Consider the following 20,113-nt stretch of genomic DNA (forward strand, 5'->3'; position numbering starts at 1 on the left):
GTACTAATGTAAGAAATAACACGTAAAAAAAACAAAAAACTGCATAGTTTCCTAGGAACGCGAAGCGAGGCGGCCATCACTGTCGGCGCCGGAAGTTCACATGACAATTACAACAAACCTGAACACTTATTTTAACTTAATATAATACATCAATAAAATCAATTTAGCCTCAAGTAAATAATGAAACATTCTTACATTTGTTTAAATAATGCAAAAACAAAGTGTTGGAGGAGAAAGTAAAAGTGCAATATGTTCCATGTAAAATATGTGCCATGTAAGAAAGCTAATGTTTCAGTTCCTTGATCAGAACATGAGAACATATGAAAGCTGGTGGTTCCTTTTAAAACCTGTTGAGGCTAGGGGGCAGCATTTCCACTTTTGGATGAAACGCGAGCCCAGAGTAAATGGCCTCCTACTCTTTCCCAGATGGGAATATATGCATAGTATTATTACTGGTGGATAGAAAACACTCTGAAGTTTCCAAAACTGTTTGAATTATGTCTCTGAGTATAACAGAACTCATATGGAAGACAAAAACCTGAGAAGAAATCCAAACAGGAAGTGAGAACTCAATTTAGAAAACAGTGCCATTGGATGTGACCTTAGATAGGGATGAGAATGCACTTCCTAGGGCTTCCACAAGATGTCACCGTCTTTAGATTCTGGTTGTATGATTCTACTATAAAGGTGGGGTTCATAATAGTTCTTTGAGTGGGTGGTCTGGCAGAAAGCCTCGGTTTCATTACGCGTGGTCACGAGAGAGTGTTCTTGCGTTCCTATGCTTTTCTTCAGACAATGAAATTCTCCGGTTGGAACCTTATTGCTGATTAATGTTTAAAACATCCTAAATATGGATTGCATACATCATTTGACTTGTTTCTACGACCTGTAATGGAACTTTTTTAGTTTTTGTCTGGAGGAATTGAACAGGCTGAACAGGCTAACAACAAGTTGCTAAATTATGGGCTTTTTGGAACTTTATGGAACAAATCAGTCATTTATTGTCGAACTGGGATTCCTGGAACTGCCTTCTGATGAAGATATTCAAAGGTAAGTGAATATTTATAGTGTTTCTTGTAGCTTCTGTTGACGCCAAAATGGCGGCTATTTCTTTTGGTTCTGAGCGCCGTTCTCAGATTATTATTTTTCTGTAAAGTTTTTTTTTAGAAATTAGACAGCGGTTGCATAGAGGATACATTTATCTTTAATTCTGTGAATTACACTTGTATCTTTTATCAATGTTTATTGTGATTATTTCTGCAAAATCATTGTATTTTTTGGAATCAAAACATTACTGCACGCAACGCGCCAATGTAAACTGAGATTTTTTTTATATATATATATGCACATTATCGAACAAAACACACAATACATGTATAACATGATGTCCTATGTGTGTCATCTGATGTAGATAATCAAAGTTTAGTGATTCATTTTATCTATATTTATTTCTTTTGTGACTGTGAAATATCGCTCTGTGTGTTTTTGAATTTGGTGGTCATCTAACATAAATATATGTTGTGTTTTCGCTGTAAAACATTTTAAAAATCGGACACGATGGGTAGATTAACAATATGTTTATCTTTCATTTGCTGTATTGAACTTAATGTGTGAAAGTTAAATATTTCTAAAGAATATTTTTTTCAGCTGAATGGGAGGGGGTGTTCCCTTTAGGGAACTCCTCCCCCCCCCCCCCCCTAGCCCCAACAGGTTTTAACATGAGTCTTCAATATTCCCAGGTAAGAAGTTTTAGGTTGCAGTTATTATAGGAATTATAGGACTATTTACCTCTATACCATTTGTATTTCATTAAACTTGACTATTGGATGTTCTTATAAGCACTTTAGTATTGCCAGTGCAACAGTATAGCTTCCGTCCCTCTCCTCGCTCCTCCCTGGACTAGAACCAGCAACACAACAACAATTAGCGCACGCTAACTAGCTAGCCATTTCACTCCGGTTACACGAGCCTCATCTCGGGAGATGATAGGCTTGAAGTCATAAACAGCGCAATGCTTGACTTACCACGGAGAGCTGCTGGCAAAATGCACAAAAGTGCTGTTTGAATGAATGTTTAAGCGCCTGCTTCTCCCTATCACTGCTCAGTCAGATACTTGTATGCTTGTATGCTCAGTCATATTATATGCAACGCAGGACACGTTAGATAATATCTAGTAATATCATCAACCATGTGTAGTTAACTAGTGATTATGATTGATTGTTTTTTATAAGATAAGTTTAATGCTAGCAACTTTCCTTGGCTTACTGCATTTGCGTAACAGGCAGTCTCCTTGTGGATTGCAACGAGAGAGAGGCAGGTCGTTATTGCGTTGGACTAGTTAACTGTAAGGTTGCAAGATTGTATCCCCCGAGCTGACAAGGTGAAAATCTGTCCTTCTGCCCCTGAACAAGGCAGTCAACCCACTGTTCCTAGGCCGTCATTGAAAATAAGAATATGTTCTTAACCTGTTGCGACGAGCAATCCCGTATCCGGGAGCGTAATTATAGCCTCAAGCTCATTAGCATAACGCAACGTTAACTATTCATGAACATCGCAAATGAAATGAAATAAATATATTGGCTCACAAGCTTAGCCTTTAACAACACTGTCATCTCAGATTTTCCAAAAATGCTTTTCAACCATAGCTACACAAGCATTTGTGTAAGAGTATTGATAGCTAGCATAGCATTAAGCCTAGCATTCAGCAGGCAACATTTTCACAAAAAAAGAAAAGCATTCAAATAAAATAATTTACCTTTGAAGAACTTCGGATGTTTTCAATGAGGAGATTCTCAGTTAGATAGCAAATGTTCAGTTTGACCAAAAATATTTTTTGTGTAGGAGAAATCGCTCCGTTTTGTTCATCACGTTTGGCTAAGAAAAAAAACAGAAAATTCAGTCATTACAACGGCAAACTTTTTTCCAAATTAACTCCATAATATTGACAGAAACATGGCAAACGTTGTTTAGAATCAATCCTCAAGGTGTTTTTCACATATCTATTCGATGATAAATCACTCGTGGCAGTTTGGTTTCTCCTCTGAACAAAATTGAAAAATGCACGCACCTGGAGATTACGCAATAGTTTCGACGGAGGACACAGAGCGGACACCTGGTAAATGTAGCCTCTTATGGTAAATTTTCCAATGATATGCCTACAAAAACATCACAATGCTGCAAACACCTTGGGGAAATGACAGAAAGTGTAGGCTCATTCCTTGCGCATTCACAGCCATATAAGGAGACATTGGAACACAGCGCATTCAAAATCTGGCTCAATTCCTGTATGAAATTTAATCTTGGTTTCGCCTGTAGCATTAGTTCTGTTGCACTCACAGACAATATCTTTGCAGTTTTGGAAACGTCAGAGTGTTTTCTTTCCAAAGCTGTCAATTATATGCATAGTCGAGCATCTTTTCGTGACAAAATAGCTTGTTTAAAACGGGAACGTTTTTCATCCAAAAATGAAATACTGCCCCCAGAGCTTCAAGAGGTTAATTGACTTGCCTAGTTAAATAAAAATTAAATAAATGTGTAAAAAAAAAAAAGAATCGGCAAATCGGCGCCAAAAATACAAGTAAAACAAGTAGCATATCTGGACGTGATTTACAGTAGATATATCTGTCAACACAGTCATACACATGTAAAATCCTGTAATATGATTCTGGCCCACGATGGGAAAAATGTATTCTAATGTGGCCTTCCATGGAAAATAATTGCACAGGCCTGGTCTAAGCCCTGTCTAAACTGAGGGTGGGGGTGGAATTGTTTTAAAAAGGCCCAGCATCGTCCGGTTAGGCCGTCATTGTAAAGAAGAATTTGTTCTTAACCCTCCTGCTGTGTTACGGTCGAATTGGACCGAGCCCTGGGAGACACAAGTAGTGAGAGTACATGGTGCAGACACAGATCCTCTCCACATCACCTGGTAGGAGCGGCCTGAGTGTGATGGGAGGATTAAGAGGAGGATATCATGGTGTTGAAGGCAGCAGATAGATCTAGGAGGATGAGAACAAAGGAGAGAGGGTCAGCTTTGGCAGTGTGGAGAGCCTCCATGACACAGAGAAGAGCAGTCTCGGTTGAGTGACCAGTCTTGAAGTCTGACTGGTTAGGGTCAAGAAGATCGTTCTGAGAGCGAGAGCGAGAGATTTGGTCAGAGACAGCACACTCAAGTGTTTTGGAAAGAAAATAATGGGATACCAGTCTGCAGTTGTTGACGTCAGAGTAGTCGAGTGTTGGTTTCTTCAGGAGGGGAGCAACTCAGATAATTTTGAAGTCAGAGGGAACACAGACAGTGGTCAGGGATGAATTGAGGGAAGTGAGGAATGGGAGAAGGTCTCCAGAGATGGATTAGATAAGGGAGGAGGTGATGGGGTCAAGTGGGCAGGTCGGACCTCACTGTTCGCAGGATCTCATCTGGAGAGAGAGGGGAGAACGAGGTCAAGGCATAGGGTAGTTATGTGTGAGTGGGACCAGTGGGCTCAATAAGCTGAGTGAATGAGGAGTGGATGTCGTCAACCTTCTTTTCATAGTGGTTGACTAAGTCGTCACAGAGAGTGAGTAGGGAGGGGAGGGGCCGGAAGATTAAGGAGGGAGGAGAAGGTGGAAAAGAGTTACCTACGGTCAGAGGCAAAAGCTTGAAATTTAGAGCGATAGAAAGTGGTATTTACAGTGAATACAGAGGAAGAGGAGGTAGAGAGGAGGGAGAGAAAGGATGATTGTTCCTCTGGAAGTTTAGTTTAACTTGGCTGCTCGCAGCCCTGTTCTGTGAGTCCGCAATGAATCACTCAACTACGGAGCAGGAGATAAGGGCCAAGCCGGCCGGGAGAAAAGGAGACAGTGTGAGTCATAGGATGCTGAAAGGAAGGAGAGTATAGCCGAAGAGGAGACAGGAGGAGAAGGATTTAGCAGAAGGGAGAGATGATAGGATAGAAGAGGAGAGAATAGTGGGATATAGACAGCGAAGATTGCGACAGCGCATGACCATCTGGGTAGCGGCTGATTGGCTAAGGTTAGAGAAAAGGCACACAGAAAAGGAAACAATGTAGTGATCAGAGACCCGGAGAGGGTTTGCATTGAGATTAGTAGGTGGACAGCCTCTAGTAAAGATGATGTCAAATGTATTGTCTGCCTTGTGAGTGGGAGGGGACTTAGAAAGGGTGAGGTCCAAAGAGTCAAGGAGGGGAAAGAGAGAGTTGGAAAGAAATGAATTGAAGGCAGACGTCTGTAGGTTGAAGTCATCAAGTACGAAGAGCGGTGAGCCAGCGTCAGGAAATTCGTTTTTCAAGGTGTCAAGCTCATTGAGGAACTCTAAGGATACCTGGTGGGCAACATATGACAACAATGTTAAGCTTGAGTGGACAAGTGACAGTGACAGCATGGAATTAAAAAATAAATTAAACAACACCTAGGAGAAATGAGTAGCCCTGCGCCACCACTGCGATGACCAGATGTTCTCAGACTATGAGAGAAAACGTAGTCAGATAACACCTGGAGAAGCAGTGTTCACTGGGATGAGCCATGTCTCCGTCAGACCCAAAAAGTCAAGGGACTGAAGGGCAGCATATGCTTAGATGAACTTGGCTTTCTTGACCACAGATCGGCAGTTCCAAATGCTGCCAGAGACCAGGAATTCCACATGGGTTGTGCGCACAGGGTACACTAAATTAGAAGGGTTGCAGCCAAGGGGTGGGGGTCGTCTGTAAAGCTTACAGGGAGAGGAGCGAACAGGTATAGAAAACACACACATACACTACATGACTAAAGGTATGTGGACACCTGCTTGTCAAACATCTCATTCCAAAATCCTGGGCATTAATATGGAGTTGGTTACAAATGACCTTTCCGATTGAGAATGGTTCTTTATAGAATCATTCTCCATAAAGGTTCTATAAATAACCATAAAAAATGGTCCTATATAGCCCCAAAAATGGTTGTAACCATAGCGAACCCCTTTTTTGGTGCAATATTGAATATTTTTGGATTGGTTCTTTATAAAACCTTTTAAAAAAATTGTTATTTATAACACCATACACGTTCCAATTCGAATGTTATGAACATGGTTCTTTATTGAACCTTTAAAAAGTGTTTTAATATAGCACCAACAAGGGTTTCGCTCGTTACAAACCAAAGAACCACTATCTGGTACTATTTAGAACCCTTATTTTTGTGTGTACAGAGGATGAGAATCATGTTGTTTTTTAGTTTCCCCATATGTTGTCCTTTGTCCTTGTGGAAACAGTCTCATCCAAAGCAAAGGACATAGTTAAAGGATACACATTCTGTGTTCCATCATACCGTTGGGGTAGTTTTGTGATCAATTCTGATAAGCAAAGGAAGCTAAGGAGACAGGACATCAACCATCAACTCTCTCCTTGCACCTCCATCTTCCCCTTGTATGTTCCTGTCAGTATGTTCCTTTAGAGTCACAGTAAAGCCTGGGTTGTGGCTAGAAACATGATCATTGCTTTGTCGACCTTGTGGGCCAGGAGAACATTCAGTTGAGTCACAATGCCTCCAAGTTTGTGCACCCCTTGTTCTCTTCTCCTATAGTCACATGGATTTATTTATCCTCATGGGGACAGGGAGGATATGACAGTTAAGGCTCAGACAGGATGTTATCTAGGGAGAATCCTGAAAGATGGCCCTCCTCTCCAGGGTTCCTAGGCACTGAAGTCTGGCTTCAAATGTCTCCTGATCAGCCCTGTTAAGACAGATAGGCATTTGTGTGAAATTAACCTAGCTTCAAAATGGAACACCACTGAGATGAGAGAGAGATGAAGAGGCAGAAAGAGAAAGAGGGAGAGAGAGAGAGAGAGAGAGAATAGGTTGTGGGAAAAAATGTGGAAGAAGGAGAAGAAAGAAATGTGGAAGAAGAAAACAGCTGCATGGGTTTGCTCTCCATTTTCCCCTTCTGTAATCTGCTAGTTATATGTAAAATATGTGTGTGTGTGTGTGTGTGTGTGTGTGTGTGTGTGTGTGTGTGCGTGTCTGTCTGTTTCTGTGTCTGTTTGTCTTGGTGTCTGGATGTGGGCTTGCAAGTGTGTGCGTAAGCATGTAACGTCCTGACAAATAATGTTTCTGTCAGGACGTGTAATAAGATGACTGACAGAGATGCTGATTGTGTTAAACATGTCATTGATATGAACATGTCATTGATCGGCCATTGATATGGTCCAGGTGATACAGTATCTGTGACTGATTGCCCTGGCACCAGTATGGTTTAAAAGCACATTTTCCATCTTATCTCCTTCCCCCAGAATAAGCTGACTGAGGAAGTTGTGACTCAAAATACCCTTGATAGACAAAAGCAAGAACACTTACAGTATATTCTTCTCTGAGACACCTTGCCTCTGTGTAGGGAAATACATGTATGTTCTGAGTAATGTGCAATTCAATCACATAGGCTACATACAGTGAGAAGAAAACACACTAGGTGGTCTACATTGATAGTAGATGTCTTCAGTGAGGACTTGAATAGATCCATTTACAATGTCTACAACTTACTGTGTTGGGATAATGTGATGTCTACCGAATTCACTCATAGTGACATACCCATGGGAACTATACACAGAATGTAAGCAGCGCACACATTGCCTACACATGTGTCCCTGAATAAGCACAATGCAGTAACAACCTTGGGTGTTCTGTATGTTGTATGTGTGTGTGTGTGTGTGTGTGTGTGTGTGTGTGTGTGTGCATTTATGTCTGTGTCTGTGTGTCTGTGTGCGTTGGACAGGTGTGTGCTGGACAGTGATATCTGGGCTCAAATGCGCTATCTCTGACTAGTAAATTGAAAGTGTCTCTCTTTTCCTTCCGTCCAGGTGGGCAAGCAATAACGTTTGAAAGAAGATGCGACGGGGGTCCTGTCACTTCAGATGGCTGGGGATAGACATGGCACTTCTCTGTCTGGCCACCTACAGCTGGGCCCAGGACACAGAAGGTACAGTAGACAGACATGCCTTACAAGGAAATTCCACCACTTTTCAACCTCATATTCATCATCTCCAGCACTAAACCAGTGTCTACAAATGTGAAACCAACAGTTCTATGATTAATGGTTAAAAAGATAAGAAGGTCCTAAAAAATGCTTCTCTGTGACATAACCAGGGAGGGTACTTTCTTGCTCCCTACACCACTGCGAATCTGATAGTGTTAGAAAATCCCTGTTTTAAAAGGTTTTTACTTTTGATGATGTAATCAGGTCAAACTTTTTAACTTAATATTTTGTTCTACAAAATGGAGAAACGTGCTGTTTTCATATATGTTAACACAGGTATTGCACTGGAGATAATGAAAAATAAGTGCTTTTTAACGGCATGTGTGAAGTAGGGTATTGTGACAGCAAATCAATACATTTTCATACAATTTACAATTAAGTGTCTATTCTATTCTATTTAGGATACATGGGCTCCGATACGATGCAGGAACAATTTGGTGCAATTCGGTTTGATTAGAGCAGGTATTCCCAAACTGGGGTACTCCCAGGGGCACTCGCAATGCCATTGGGGGTATGCCAAATAAAAATGTGATTCACATAAAAATTCTAATACGTTTTTTTTTCTTTAAAAAATTATAATCTTCACATTTTCAAACAGTCCATTTAGTAAGGTCCGCGTCCATAGAAACACATACCAGCTCTTCTGGTAGTACTGCTACTACCAGCAGTACTACACCTACACCTGTCGACGACACAGGTTGTTCTGCTTCCATGAGCACATCCAATGCTATCATCAGTAATTCTACATTTGTTGTTAGCCCAGCTAGCATGGACACTGATGATTGTGAATCTCATGCAGCCGAAGAGCTACTACCCCCTTACCCGGGAAAGCACAGAACAACAGACAGGGACGTTCGACCTTCGAAGAGGTGCAAATATGATGAGAACTACATTGATTTGGGGTTCACTTATATTGGGAGTAGTGCCTTTCCTCAGCCACAGTGTTTAACCTTTCTGATCTCCCCATCCCGGATCCGGGTTCGTGAATACAGACTCAAGCTCATTACCATAACGCAACGTTAACTATTCATGAAAATCGCAAATGAAATGAAATAAATATGCTAGCTCTCAAGCTTAGCCTTTTGTTAACAACACTGTCATCTCAGATTTTCAAAATATGCTTCTCAACCATTGCAAAACAAGCATTTGTGTAACAGTATTGATGGCTAACGTAGCATTTAGCATTAGCATTCAGCTGGCAACATTTACACAAAAAAACAGAAAAGCATTCAAAAAAATCATTTACCTTTGAAGAACTTCAGATGTTTTCAATGAGGAGACTCTCAGATAGCAAATGTTCAGTTTTTCCTGAAAGATTATTTGTTTAGGACAAATCGCTCCGTTTTCTGCGTCACGTTTAGCTATGAAAAAACCCCTGTATCCAGGATTGTGTAAATCTATCAGCAAGCTCATTAGCATAACACAACGTTAACTATTTATGAAAATCGCAAATGAAATGAAATAAATATGCCATCTCTCAAGCTTAGCCTTTTGTAAACAACACTGTCATCTCAGATTTTCAAAATATGCTTCTCAACCATAGGAAAACAATTTTTTGTGTAAAAGTAGCTAGCTAGAGTTAGCATTTCGCGTTAGCATTTAGCGTTAGCATTAGCGTTAGCATCCAGCACGCAACATTAACAAAAACATAAAAGCCTTCAAATAAAATCATTTACCTTTGAAGAACTTCTGATGTTTTCAATGAGGATACTCTCAGTTAGATAGCAGATGCTCAGTTTTTCCAAAAAGATTCCTTGTGTATTAGAAATAGCTCCGTTTTATACATCACATTTGGCTACCAAAAAAAATCCATAAATTCAGTCCTCAAAACGCAAACTTTTTTCCAAATTAACTCCATAATATCGACTGAAAACATGGCAAACGTTGTTTAGAATCAATCCTCAAGGTGTTTTTCACATATCTCTTCATTGATACATCGTTCTTGGACACATGCTTTCTCTCCTGAATCCCAGGAGAAAATGACCGCACCTGAAGATTACGCACAAATTTAGACAAAGGACACCGGGCGGACCTCTGGAAAATGTAGTCTCTTATGGCCAATCTTCCAATGATATGCCTACAAATACGTCACAATGCTGCTAAGACCTTGGGCGAACGACAGAAAGTGTAGGCTCATTCCTTGCGCAATCACAGCCATATAAGGAGAGAATGGAAAACAGAGCTTCAGAAATTCTGCTAATTCCTGGGTGATGCATCATCTTGGTTTCGCCTGTAGAATGAGTTCTGGGGCACTTACAGACAAAATCTTTGCAGATTCTGAAACTTCAGAGTGTTTTCTTTCCAAAACTGTCAAGAATATGCATAGTCGAGCATCTTTTCGTGACAAAATATCGCGCTTAAAACGGGAACGTTTTTTATCCAAAAATGAAATAGCGCCCCTAGAGCTCTAAGAGGTTAAATTAATATGTGCAAAAGTATTATCTCACAACTCGATGAAACCTTCACACTTGCGCAGACATTTAGAAACAAAACATGCCAATTTGAAAAATAAGCCAAGGGAGTTTTTTGAGCCAGAATTAAGACGACTTTCGAGTGGTAAAAGCAACAGATATAGTGCGCTACCGAGTGGCTAGGACAGGCAAGCTCCATACTATTGTGGACGCATCAGTGACATGGAAGGAGATATTTTGAAAAAATTACTACTTCGCATACAAGCCAGTGAATTCTATGCGTTACAGCTGGATGAGTCAACAGTCATGGCGGGTCTGGCACAGCTCCTGATATACAGTATGTCCATTACATTTATGGGTGGTCAATTAAGGAAGACATCCTCTTCTGTAAACCACTGTAAACCAGTACAACAGGAGAGGATATTTTTGAAGTACTGGACAGCTTTGTGACACCAAATGGACTTTGGTGGTCAAGATGTGTTGGTATCTGTACTGATGGTTCAAAGGAGGCTCTTGCTGCAAATGGAATGCCTGACAGCTTGAAAGACGTTTTGGACACTACAGTGAAAATGGTTAACTTTGTTTGAGCAAGGCCCCTGATCTCTCATGTATTTTCTGCACTATACAATGATATGGGCAGTGAATATGTAATGTGTTTACTACATACAGAAAGAAGTGAGCTGGTTATCTAGTGGCAAAGTATTGACACATTGTTTTGAATTGAGAGACAGCTTAAAGTTTTCTTTACTGACCATAATTTTCACTTGTCTGACCGCTTGCATGAGGACGACTTTCTCACATGACTGGCCTATTTGGGTGAGGTTTTTTCTCTCATGAATGATCTGAATCTAGGATTACAGGTACTCTCCGCAACTATATTCAATAAGTGGGACAAAATTGATGCTATGATTAAGAAGTTGGATCTCTTCTCTGTCTGCAGTAACAAGGACAACACACAGGTCTTTCCCTCCTTTCAGATGATCTAACCACGACTCCATTTTGTTGCTCCCAGCCTATAGTGAGATTCTAAAACAGGAAGCACCCGTGCTCAGGGTTGTTCAATGCTGGTCCGACCAATCGGATTCCACACTTCAAGATTGCTTCGATCACGTGGACTGGGATATGTTCCGCATAGCGTCGGCCAATAACATTGAGGAATACTCTGATTCGGTGAGCGAGTTTATTAGCAAGTGCATCGGTGATGTTGTACCCACAGCGTCTATAGAAACATTCCCCAACCAGAAACCATGGATTGATGGCAGCATTCGCGCAAAACTGAAAGCACAAACCACTGCTTTTAATCAGGGCAAGATGACTGGAAACATGACCGAATAAAAACAGTGTAGCTATTCCCTCCGTAAGGCAATCAAACAAGCTAAGCGTCAGTATAGAGACAAAATTGAGTCGCAATTCAACGGCTCAGACACGAGAGGTATGTGGCAGGGTCTACAGTCAATCACGGACTACAAAAGGAAAACCAGCCCCGTCGCGGACCACGGTGTCTTGCTCCCAAACAAAATAAACAACTTCCTTGCTTGCTTTGAGGACAATACTGTGCCACTGCCTGCTACCAAAACCTGCGGGCTCTCCTTCACTGCAGCCAATGTGAGTAAAACATTTAAACGTGCTAACCCTTGCAAGGCTGCGGGCCCAGATGGCATCCCCAGCCGCGACCTCAGAGCAAGCGCAGACCAGCTGGCTGGTGAGTTTACGGACATAATCAATCCTTATACCAGTCTGCTGTTCCCACATGCTTCAAGAGGGCCACCATTGTTGAGGTTCCCAAGAAAGCTAAGGTAAGTGAGCTAAATAACTATCGCCCCGTAGCACTCACTTCCGTCATCATGAAGTGCTTTGAGAGACTAGTCAAGGACCATATCACCTCCACCCTACCTGACACCCTATACCCACTCCAATTTGCTTTTCCGCCCCAATAGGTCCGCAGACGACACAATCGCAATCACACTGCACACTGCCCTAACCCATCTGGACAACAGGAATACCTATGGCGGAATGCTGTTCACCGACTACAGCTCAGTACGTAACACCATAGTACCCTCCAAAATCTTGATAAAGCTCGAGACCCTGGGTCTCGACCCCGCCCTGTGCAACTGGGTCCTGGACTTCCTGACGGGCTGCTCCAGGTGGTGGGGGTAGGTAACAACATCTCCACCCTGCTGATCCTCAACACTGGGGCCCCACATGGGTGCATTCTCAGCCCTCTCCTGTACTCCCTGTTCACCCATGACTCCGTGGCCATGCACACCTCCAACTCAATCATCAAGTTTGCAGACGGCACTACAGTGGTAGGCTAGATTACCAACAACGACGAGACGGCCTACAGGGAGGAGGTGAGGGCCCTCGGAGTGTGGTGTCAGGAAAATAACCTCACACTCAGTGTCAACAAAACAAAGGAGATGATTGTGGACTTCAGGAAACAGCAGAGGGAACAGCCCCCTATCCACATCGACGGAGCCTAGCATAGCAGAGCCTAGCATAGCATTATGCCATGATAAACTTACACAGATGCTTGTCTAGCGTTGGCTGTAATGCATATTTTGAAAATCTGAGATGACAGTGTTGTTAACAAAAGGCTAAGCTTGTGTTTGAATATATTTATTTCATTTCATTTGCGATTTTCATGAATAGGAAAAGTTTATGTCCGCTGCGTTATGCTAATGCATTTGAGGCTATTATTACGCTCCCGGATACGGGTTTGCTCGTCGCAACTGGTTAACATCTCCTAACCATGTGTATGTGTATGTGACAAATACAATTTTATTTGAAATCTCTGGAAGACCAACAGGTTTCCATCCATCATTCCTTCAATTCTGACCAGTTTTCCAGTCTCTGCCGATGAAAAAAATCCCCAAAGCATGACGCTGCCAAAACCGTGCTTCACTGTAGGGATGGTGTTCTCGGGGTGATGTGAAGTGTTGGGTTTGCGGCAGACATAGCGTTTCCTTGATTGCTAAAAAGAAACATTTTAGTCTCATCTGTCCGAGTACCTTCTTCCATATGTTTGGGGAGTCTCCCACATGCGTTTTGGCAAACCCCAAACGTGTTAGCTTGGTTTCTTCTTCAAGCAATGGATTTTTTCTGACCACTCTTCCATAAAGCACAGCTCTGGGAGTGTCCTATGGACTAACTCCATTCTCCGCTGTGGAGCTTTGCAGATCCTTCAGGGTAATCTTTGGTCTCTTTGTTGCCTCTATTATTAATGCCCTCCTTGCTTGGTCTGTGAGTTTTGGTGTGCGGCCCTCTCTTGGCAGGTTTGTTGTGGTGCCATATTTTTACATGTTTTAATAATGGATTTAATGGTGCTCTGTGAAATGTTAAAGGTTTCAGATATTTTTTCATAACCCAACCCTGATCTGTACTTCTCCACAACTTTGTCCCTGACCTGTTTGGAGAGCTTCATGGTACTGCTGCTTGCTTGGTGGTGACATTTGCTTAGTGGTGTTGCAGACTGTGGGGCCTTTCAGAACAGTTGTATATATACTGAGATCACGTGACAGCTCATGTGAGACACTTAGATTGCACACAGGTGAACTTTATTTAACAAATTATTTGACTTCTGAATGTAATTGGTTGCACCAGGTCTCATTTAGCGGCTTCATAGCAAAGGGAGTGAATACATATGTATGCACCAGTTTTGCACAAGTTATTTTTAAAATTTCACTTCACTAGTTTGGACTATTTTGTGTATGTCCGTTACATGAAATCCAAATAAAAATATATTTAAATGGCAGGTTGTAATGCAACAAAATAGGAAAAACATCAAGAGGGATGAATACTTTGCAAGGCACTGTAGCGTAAGAGCCCAAAAACACGAATAACAAAACGCCTGGAATTTCAGCATGTTCAGGTAGGATGGATTTTTTGGTCCACGACATGATATTACAATATGATCTGATTGTTCTGACTGTTCTGACCAATAAACAGTCATATTTTATTTAAGCAATAAGGTTTGAGACGGTGTGGTATATGGCCAATATACCACAGCTAAGGGCTGTTCTTTTGCACAACGCAAAGCCGAGTGCCTGTATACACCCCATAGCCGTGGTATATTTGCCATATACAGTGGGGCAAAAAAGTATTTAGTCAGCCACCAATTGTGCAAGTTCTCCCACTTAAAAAGATGAGAGAGGCCTGTAATTTTCATCATAGGTACACTTCAACTATGACAGACAAAATTAGAAAAAAAATCCAGAAAATCACATTGTAGAGGATTTTTTATGAATTTATTTGCAAATTATGGTGGAAAATAATTATTAAATGTACCACCCTTGCCCGGAAATTTGTCACTCGATCATCCCGCGATGATTGTGTTTTCAGCCACCGGTAGCTTGTGGGTGCTTTATATGCGCTACAGTCAATTATGATTGCATGTCTACTCACATTAAATATATCATTATTAATACATGTCTACTGTACGACAGCTAGTTAGATAAATAACAGCCTGCCTAGCTGGAACTTCTGAAGAAGGAAAATGTTTTATTTCCACAATTTCCAAAAGCTAACCAAACAAAAACATTATTACTTATATGAGACGTGTTTCTGCCGTCATGTTCATTAATTTCTAAGTTATTCATATTAGTTTTAACTTACACTTGTTTGTTGACTCCATATACTGACGTTGAGGTTTTCATTTTTGGCTGACATTTCTTAGCGGATTCACAATCGTCGCGAATGGAATTATAGGGAGTTTCAGGCCCCGAAGTGAACATAATTGTACACTTGCAAACTTGACTAAAAAAGAGGGCTGAGGGGCTTACGTTGCAAACGTCCCTTGCTTAGCTAATCATTTGGACCGCCCTCCAAGATGGTGACGGGGATTCCCCCAAGGGCATAAGGCGAGAGTAAGTAGACGAGGGTGTGTCTTTTATGAGTTTGAACCGCAGCCTAAGCATAGACCTTTCTCACAACGTAGCAATGCCCACTTGTGCTCAACTTCCTAGCCGATACATAACTTCCTGTCCCGATCCCGTCCTATCAGCCTGATATCATTACCTCAGTATATAAATATAATCATATTTATTTTGTTTTTTTATCCTTCTTGTTGAAAATTCTGTTTATCTGTTCAGTTAGTGATTTTTGTAATTCGATTGTGTTCTGTGTCTTTTTTTTGTCCCTTTAGCTAGCAAATGTTAGCTACCAGTACCTAGCTAACGTAAGTGCTATCATTAACGTTATTAGTTGGTGCGGCATCTTTATTGAAAATTAAGATTTCTTTTAACCTTCTAGTGGGGTTCGATATCTGAAGAAGGGAGCAGTACCTTTGCTATTCCAGTGGAATAACTACCATGTCCATGAGATCCTCATGTTACTGATGGGAAGCATCAACTGCATCTGGGCTGTGGCTTGCCTTCTCATAAAACTACCAGTGTGTGCCTGCTGTGAAGGCATGAGCCAAGGAGCAATGAGCTACTACTAAAATGCATCTTTCCTTTATTTGCTGTGACCATCCACATTGTCTAACACCCTGTAGTCCATTTATTGATGATAAACACTACTGCTCATACTCCAAACACAAAATGTTTACAGTGACAAGAGAACAGAAAAAATTTACTTAATTATTTTAAATTATTAATTAATAAATTAGACAGATGTTGGTTTGTTTCTCTTTCATTAATTGAAAGATAAAGGAGCCTGTAGGAGCCTGTCTGTTGTTATTTAGTCTTTCCTGCCTATGAACTTTTGCATGTACACATATAAGTAGTACCAGTCACCCTTCTCTCTAATTAGTGAGAACACCACTGGGTCTCTATGTATTCTCTCGACCAGAATTTCCTCATAGAGATGACCTTGAACTTGTCAATAGTAGGCATGCTGCCTCTTCAGGGAAAGTTCACCGTTATGCATGTGAACGTACTTGCAATCCACAAAACCTTTTACATTTGGGTAATCTCCAGTCCATCAGGAGAAGATGCAAGTCAAGGGACATCAGGATGTATGATGAGGCCACAGGGTGAGAAGTTGACATTCTGCATTTTGCAATAGTCACTAGCTGCTTTCAACTCCAGTCCCCTCTTCATGTCAGCTGTTTGTGCTGTGCCTTTGAGGATCCTTTCAGGTAGATTGCCTGCGGATGTCAGCCCTCTCGAATGGCAAACCTCTGAACCGTGATGAGGTCAGTCCTCTATTTTGTGGGGTGTTGCGAAGCTCACATGAAGAGACAATGTGAATCTGGTCTTCTTCACTGAGCACAAATGTGCAGACTTGAAAGTTGCTCACCAGTCTGTAGCCATCAACAGGCAGTGAAGCGAATGGTGGTGTCTCCATACGGTAAACTATGTGTCGCGCTGTGATTGGAGGCTGATGGTAAGACAAGAGGCTCCCCACCAGTACCTTTCCAAAGTGGGAGTCGACTAAAAGCTTTTCAGCAGACATCCCCATAGCGCAGATCAAAGGCTTGGATAGAGGGTCAAAGTTCTTGTACCCCTCTTCTATCTGGAGAACTGAGAGGTCAGGGAGCGGTCCAAGAAGGGCGCAGTAGAGAGTACTTCTGCAAAGCAAAGCAGCCTCTGTGGTTAGCCAATCTAAACAACGTACTTGAAACCACCTGAAATTAAAAAATGGTAAATAGTCAAAGATACTACCTAGTATACTGGCTATTAGGGACTACTCACTTAATCCCTCCTTCTGCCATTCACATTTTGGTGGGCTTGGTAATGGTAATTTTGCCTACGGGCCCAGGTTGCAGACCCCAGACTGTACAAGGGCACTATTCTAAATCTAATCATGAGACAATTTAAGTTTTCATTAAATAATTTCTTAGCATTATGATGTGATTATAACCATATGATGTTGATATGTGGTATAGCTATTAAAACATACCATATTCCTTGGCTTAAGCCACTACTGATATGTCTCAGCGGTGAAGTGGGACCACTGATGTTTCCATCTGGGAATAGTGTGCAGACTGGGATAGTAATGCAACAAGTATAGTGATGTTGTGTCATTGTTACTTGCTCAGGGGGCTTCAGTACAACCTACGTGGCGATATAAAAATAAAATTATTAGACTATATAATCACTCAACATGTGTCACGACCAGCAAACAGATGTGACTGGAGCAACATGCAACAGCCACTAAATTCATTACAACAATACAGGTTTAAACATTTCTATTAAGGATATACGTATGCTCTTGATTAAATTTAATCTAATGTATCCAACATAAAAGAGTTTACAGAAACAGCAAGGAAGACAACTGAACAATTACTACACTAACACGGAACCCAAACAGGCTGCGCGACAGCGCCATTGTCTGTTATGGTGCATAAATGTATTTTGTCCCCCTACACCAAACGCGATCACAACACACAGGTTAAAATAGCAAAACAAACTCTGAACCAATGACATTCATTTGGGGACAGGTCGAAAATAATTAAACATGTATGGCAATTTAGCTATTTAGCTTGCACTTGCTAGCTAATTTGTCCTATTTAGCTAGCTTGCTGTTGGTAGCTAATTTGTCCTGGGATATAAACATTGAGTTGTTATTTTATCTTAAATGCACAAGCTCCTTTACTCTGCCAATTAATCCACACATAAAACGGCCAACCGAATCGTTTCTAGTCATCTCTCCTCCTTCCAGGCTTTTTCATCTTTGAACTTATTTGGTGATTGGCATCTAAACTTTCATAGTATTACCTCTCTAACAGCAAAAATATCTTTCAATCACCCACGTGGGTATAACCAATGAGGAGATGGCATGTGGGTACCTGCTTCTATAAACCCATGAGGAGATGAGAGAGGCAGGACTTTCAGTGTGATCTGCATCAGAAATAAAAAGGAGTTATATTTTAGCCCCGGGCATCGCAGACGCGCGTTGCCGCGCGCGAGCAGTGTGAGTGCAATAATTGAATAACATGGATTTCTAAATGTATTTTGCGACGCTCGCGCACGCGACGTGTCCGGTCTGGTCAGCATGTAAGAATGGTTTCATAGACATGAGTTAAGCCCAGTCCTAGACTAATCAATGCCTCTTAATGCAGATCTCCATTGACAGGAACTTCTTAGTCTAAGACTAGGCTTCATCTCTGACTGTGTCACCAGCATGTAGTGTGTCACAAACAGCTTACATTTTACCCTACACTCAAACTGTGTGGTTTCTCATTTTTCCTCATGGATCTCTAGCAGCAAGCCCTTATGCTGACCTCTCCCCTGTTCAAAACTGTTTTGAATAAAAAGAATGAGCAATCATAATGTTAGCTAGCTACTGTAAAAGGCATGTCTTAAACTACATTGCAGCTTTGAGGAAACATCCTTGTCTGGTCTGATAGGCAACTTGGCTACACTTACCTTCATAGTTGAAAAGGTAACTGTGGACATAAAGTCTGAATCCTTTTTCCAACTTTGAGGTCGGTGGTTTGCTGCTTGTTGTCTTGGCCAGACAATGTACATCCGTCACTGTTATCTTTGGCAGCTCTTGCAAGCACCTTGTGTGGCTAATTGCTAGACACCTTACTAATTAATAGCTAGCTAAGAGACACAAAAAAGACAAGGAACACAATAATCTAATTACAAAAATCCCGACCTGAACGGATAAACAGAATTTCCAAAAATAATTATTTAAAAAACCCTGTAGAAATATGATTATATTAATATACTGAGATAGAGCCGAGCAACTTCAAGGCTAGTATGGCTACAATCAGGCTGACAGGACGGGATTGGGACAGGAAGCTATGTATCGGGTAGGAAGTTGAGCAGAAGTGGGCGTTGCTATGTTGTGCAAAGGGACTATTGACTGTATGGCAGCGGTTCAAACTTATAAAAGAAACACCCTTGTCCACTTACCCTATGGCCTTGGAGGAATCCCCATCACAATCCTGGAGTGAGGCCCAAATAATTAGCCAAGCAAGGGAAGTTTGCAACGTAAGCCCCTCAGCCCTCGTTTTTAGTCGTGTTTGCAAGTGTACAATTATATTCACTCCAGGGCCTGAAATTCCCCATAATTCAATATGCGACAATTGTACATCCGCTATGAAATGTCCGGCAAAACTTAGAAACAATATCAATGGAGAAGTCAACATACAAGTGTAAGTAAAAACTAATGTAAATAGGTTAGAAATTGTGCTACTAATTCGCATGACGGCACAAACACGTCAGGTTAAAGTAATGATGTTTTTGTTTGGTTAGCTTTTGTAAATTGTAGAAATAAAACATTTTCCTTCTTCAGACGTTCCAGCTAGGCAGGCTAACGTTATTTAGCTAATTAATTTGCTAGCTATCATACAGTAGTCCTATATGAATAAATATATAGTTAATATTAGTAGACATGGAATTTTAATTGACTGTAGTCCATTCTAGTCAGATGTCATGATACGTCATCCATAGTGTTGACTTAATTTGAGGTCTGAGGGGATAGGGTGTATCTTTTAAGTGTTTGTATTGCAACCTAGCGGTGTTCCATTTGTGTTCTGCGCTTTAACCTCAACAAAAATCTCACAATTAAAATTCCTCAAGCATACAAGTATTTTACACCATTTTAAAGATACAATTCTCGTTAATTCTGCCACAGTGTCTGATTTCAAAAAGGATTTACAGTGAAAGCACCACAAACGATTATGTTAGGTCACCACCAAGCCACAGAAAAACACAGCCATTTTCCCAGCCAAAGAGAGTCACAAAAAGCAGAAATAGAGATAAAACTAATCACTAACCTTTGATGATCTTCATCAAATGACACTCATAGGACT

General features: G+C 41.2%; 1 protein-coding gene across 1 annotated transcript in view; it reads left to right on the plus strand.

Moving 5' to 3' along the window:
- Nucleotides 1-20,113, plus strand: part of LOC149972513 (protocadherin-15-like) — a 107,098-nt gene that overhangs the window by 11,887 nt on the left and 75,098 nt on the right. Inside the window, exon 2 of the mRNA XM_090218048.1 lies at nucleotides 7,821-7,939. Within this exon, the coding sequence (XP_090074174.1) occupies nucleotides 7,849-7,939 (91 nt within the window). The 5' untranslated portion in view covers nucleotides 7,821-7,848. The remainder of the gene's footprint in view (nucleotides 1-7,820; nucleotides 7,940-20,113) is intronic.

This window comes from Oncorhynchus mykiss, chromosome 23 (genome assembly GCF_057628025.1).
Source record: "Oncorhynchus mykiss isolate SJ-2025 chromosome 23, ASM5762802v1, whole genome shotgun sequence".
NCBI lineage: Eukaryota > Metazoa > Chordata > Actinopteri > Salmoniformes > Salmonidae > Oncorhynchus > Oncorhynchus mykiss.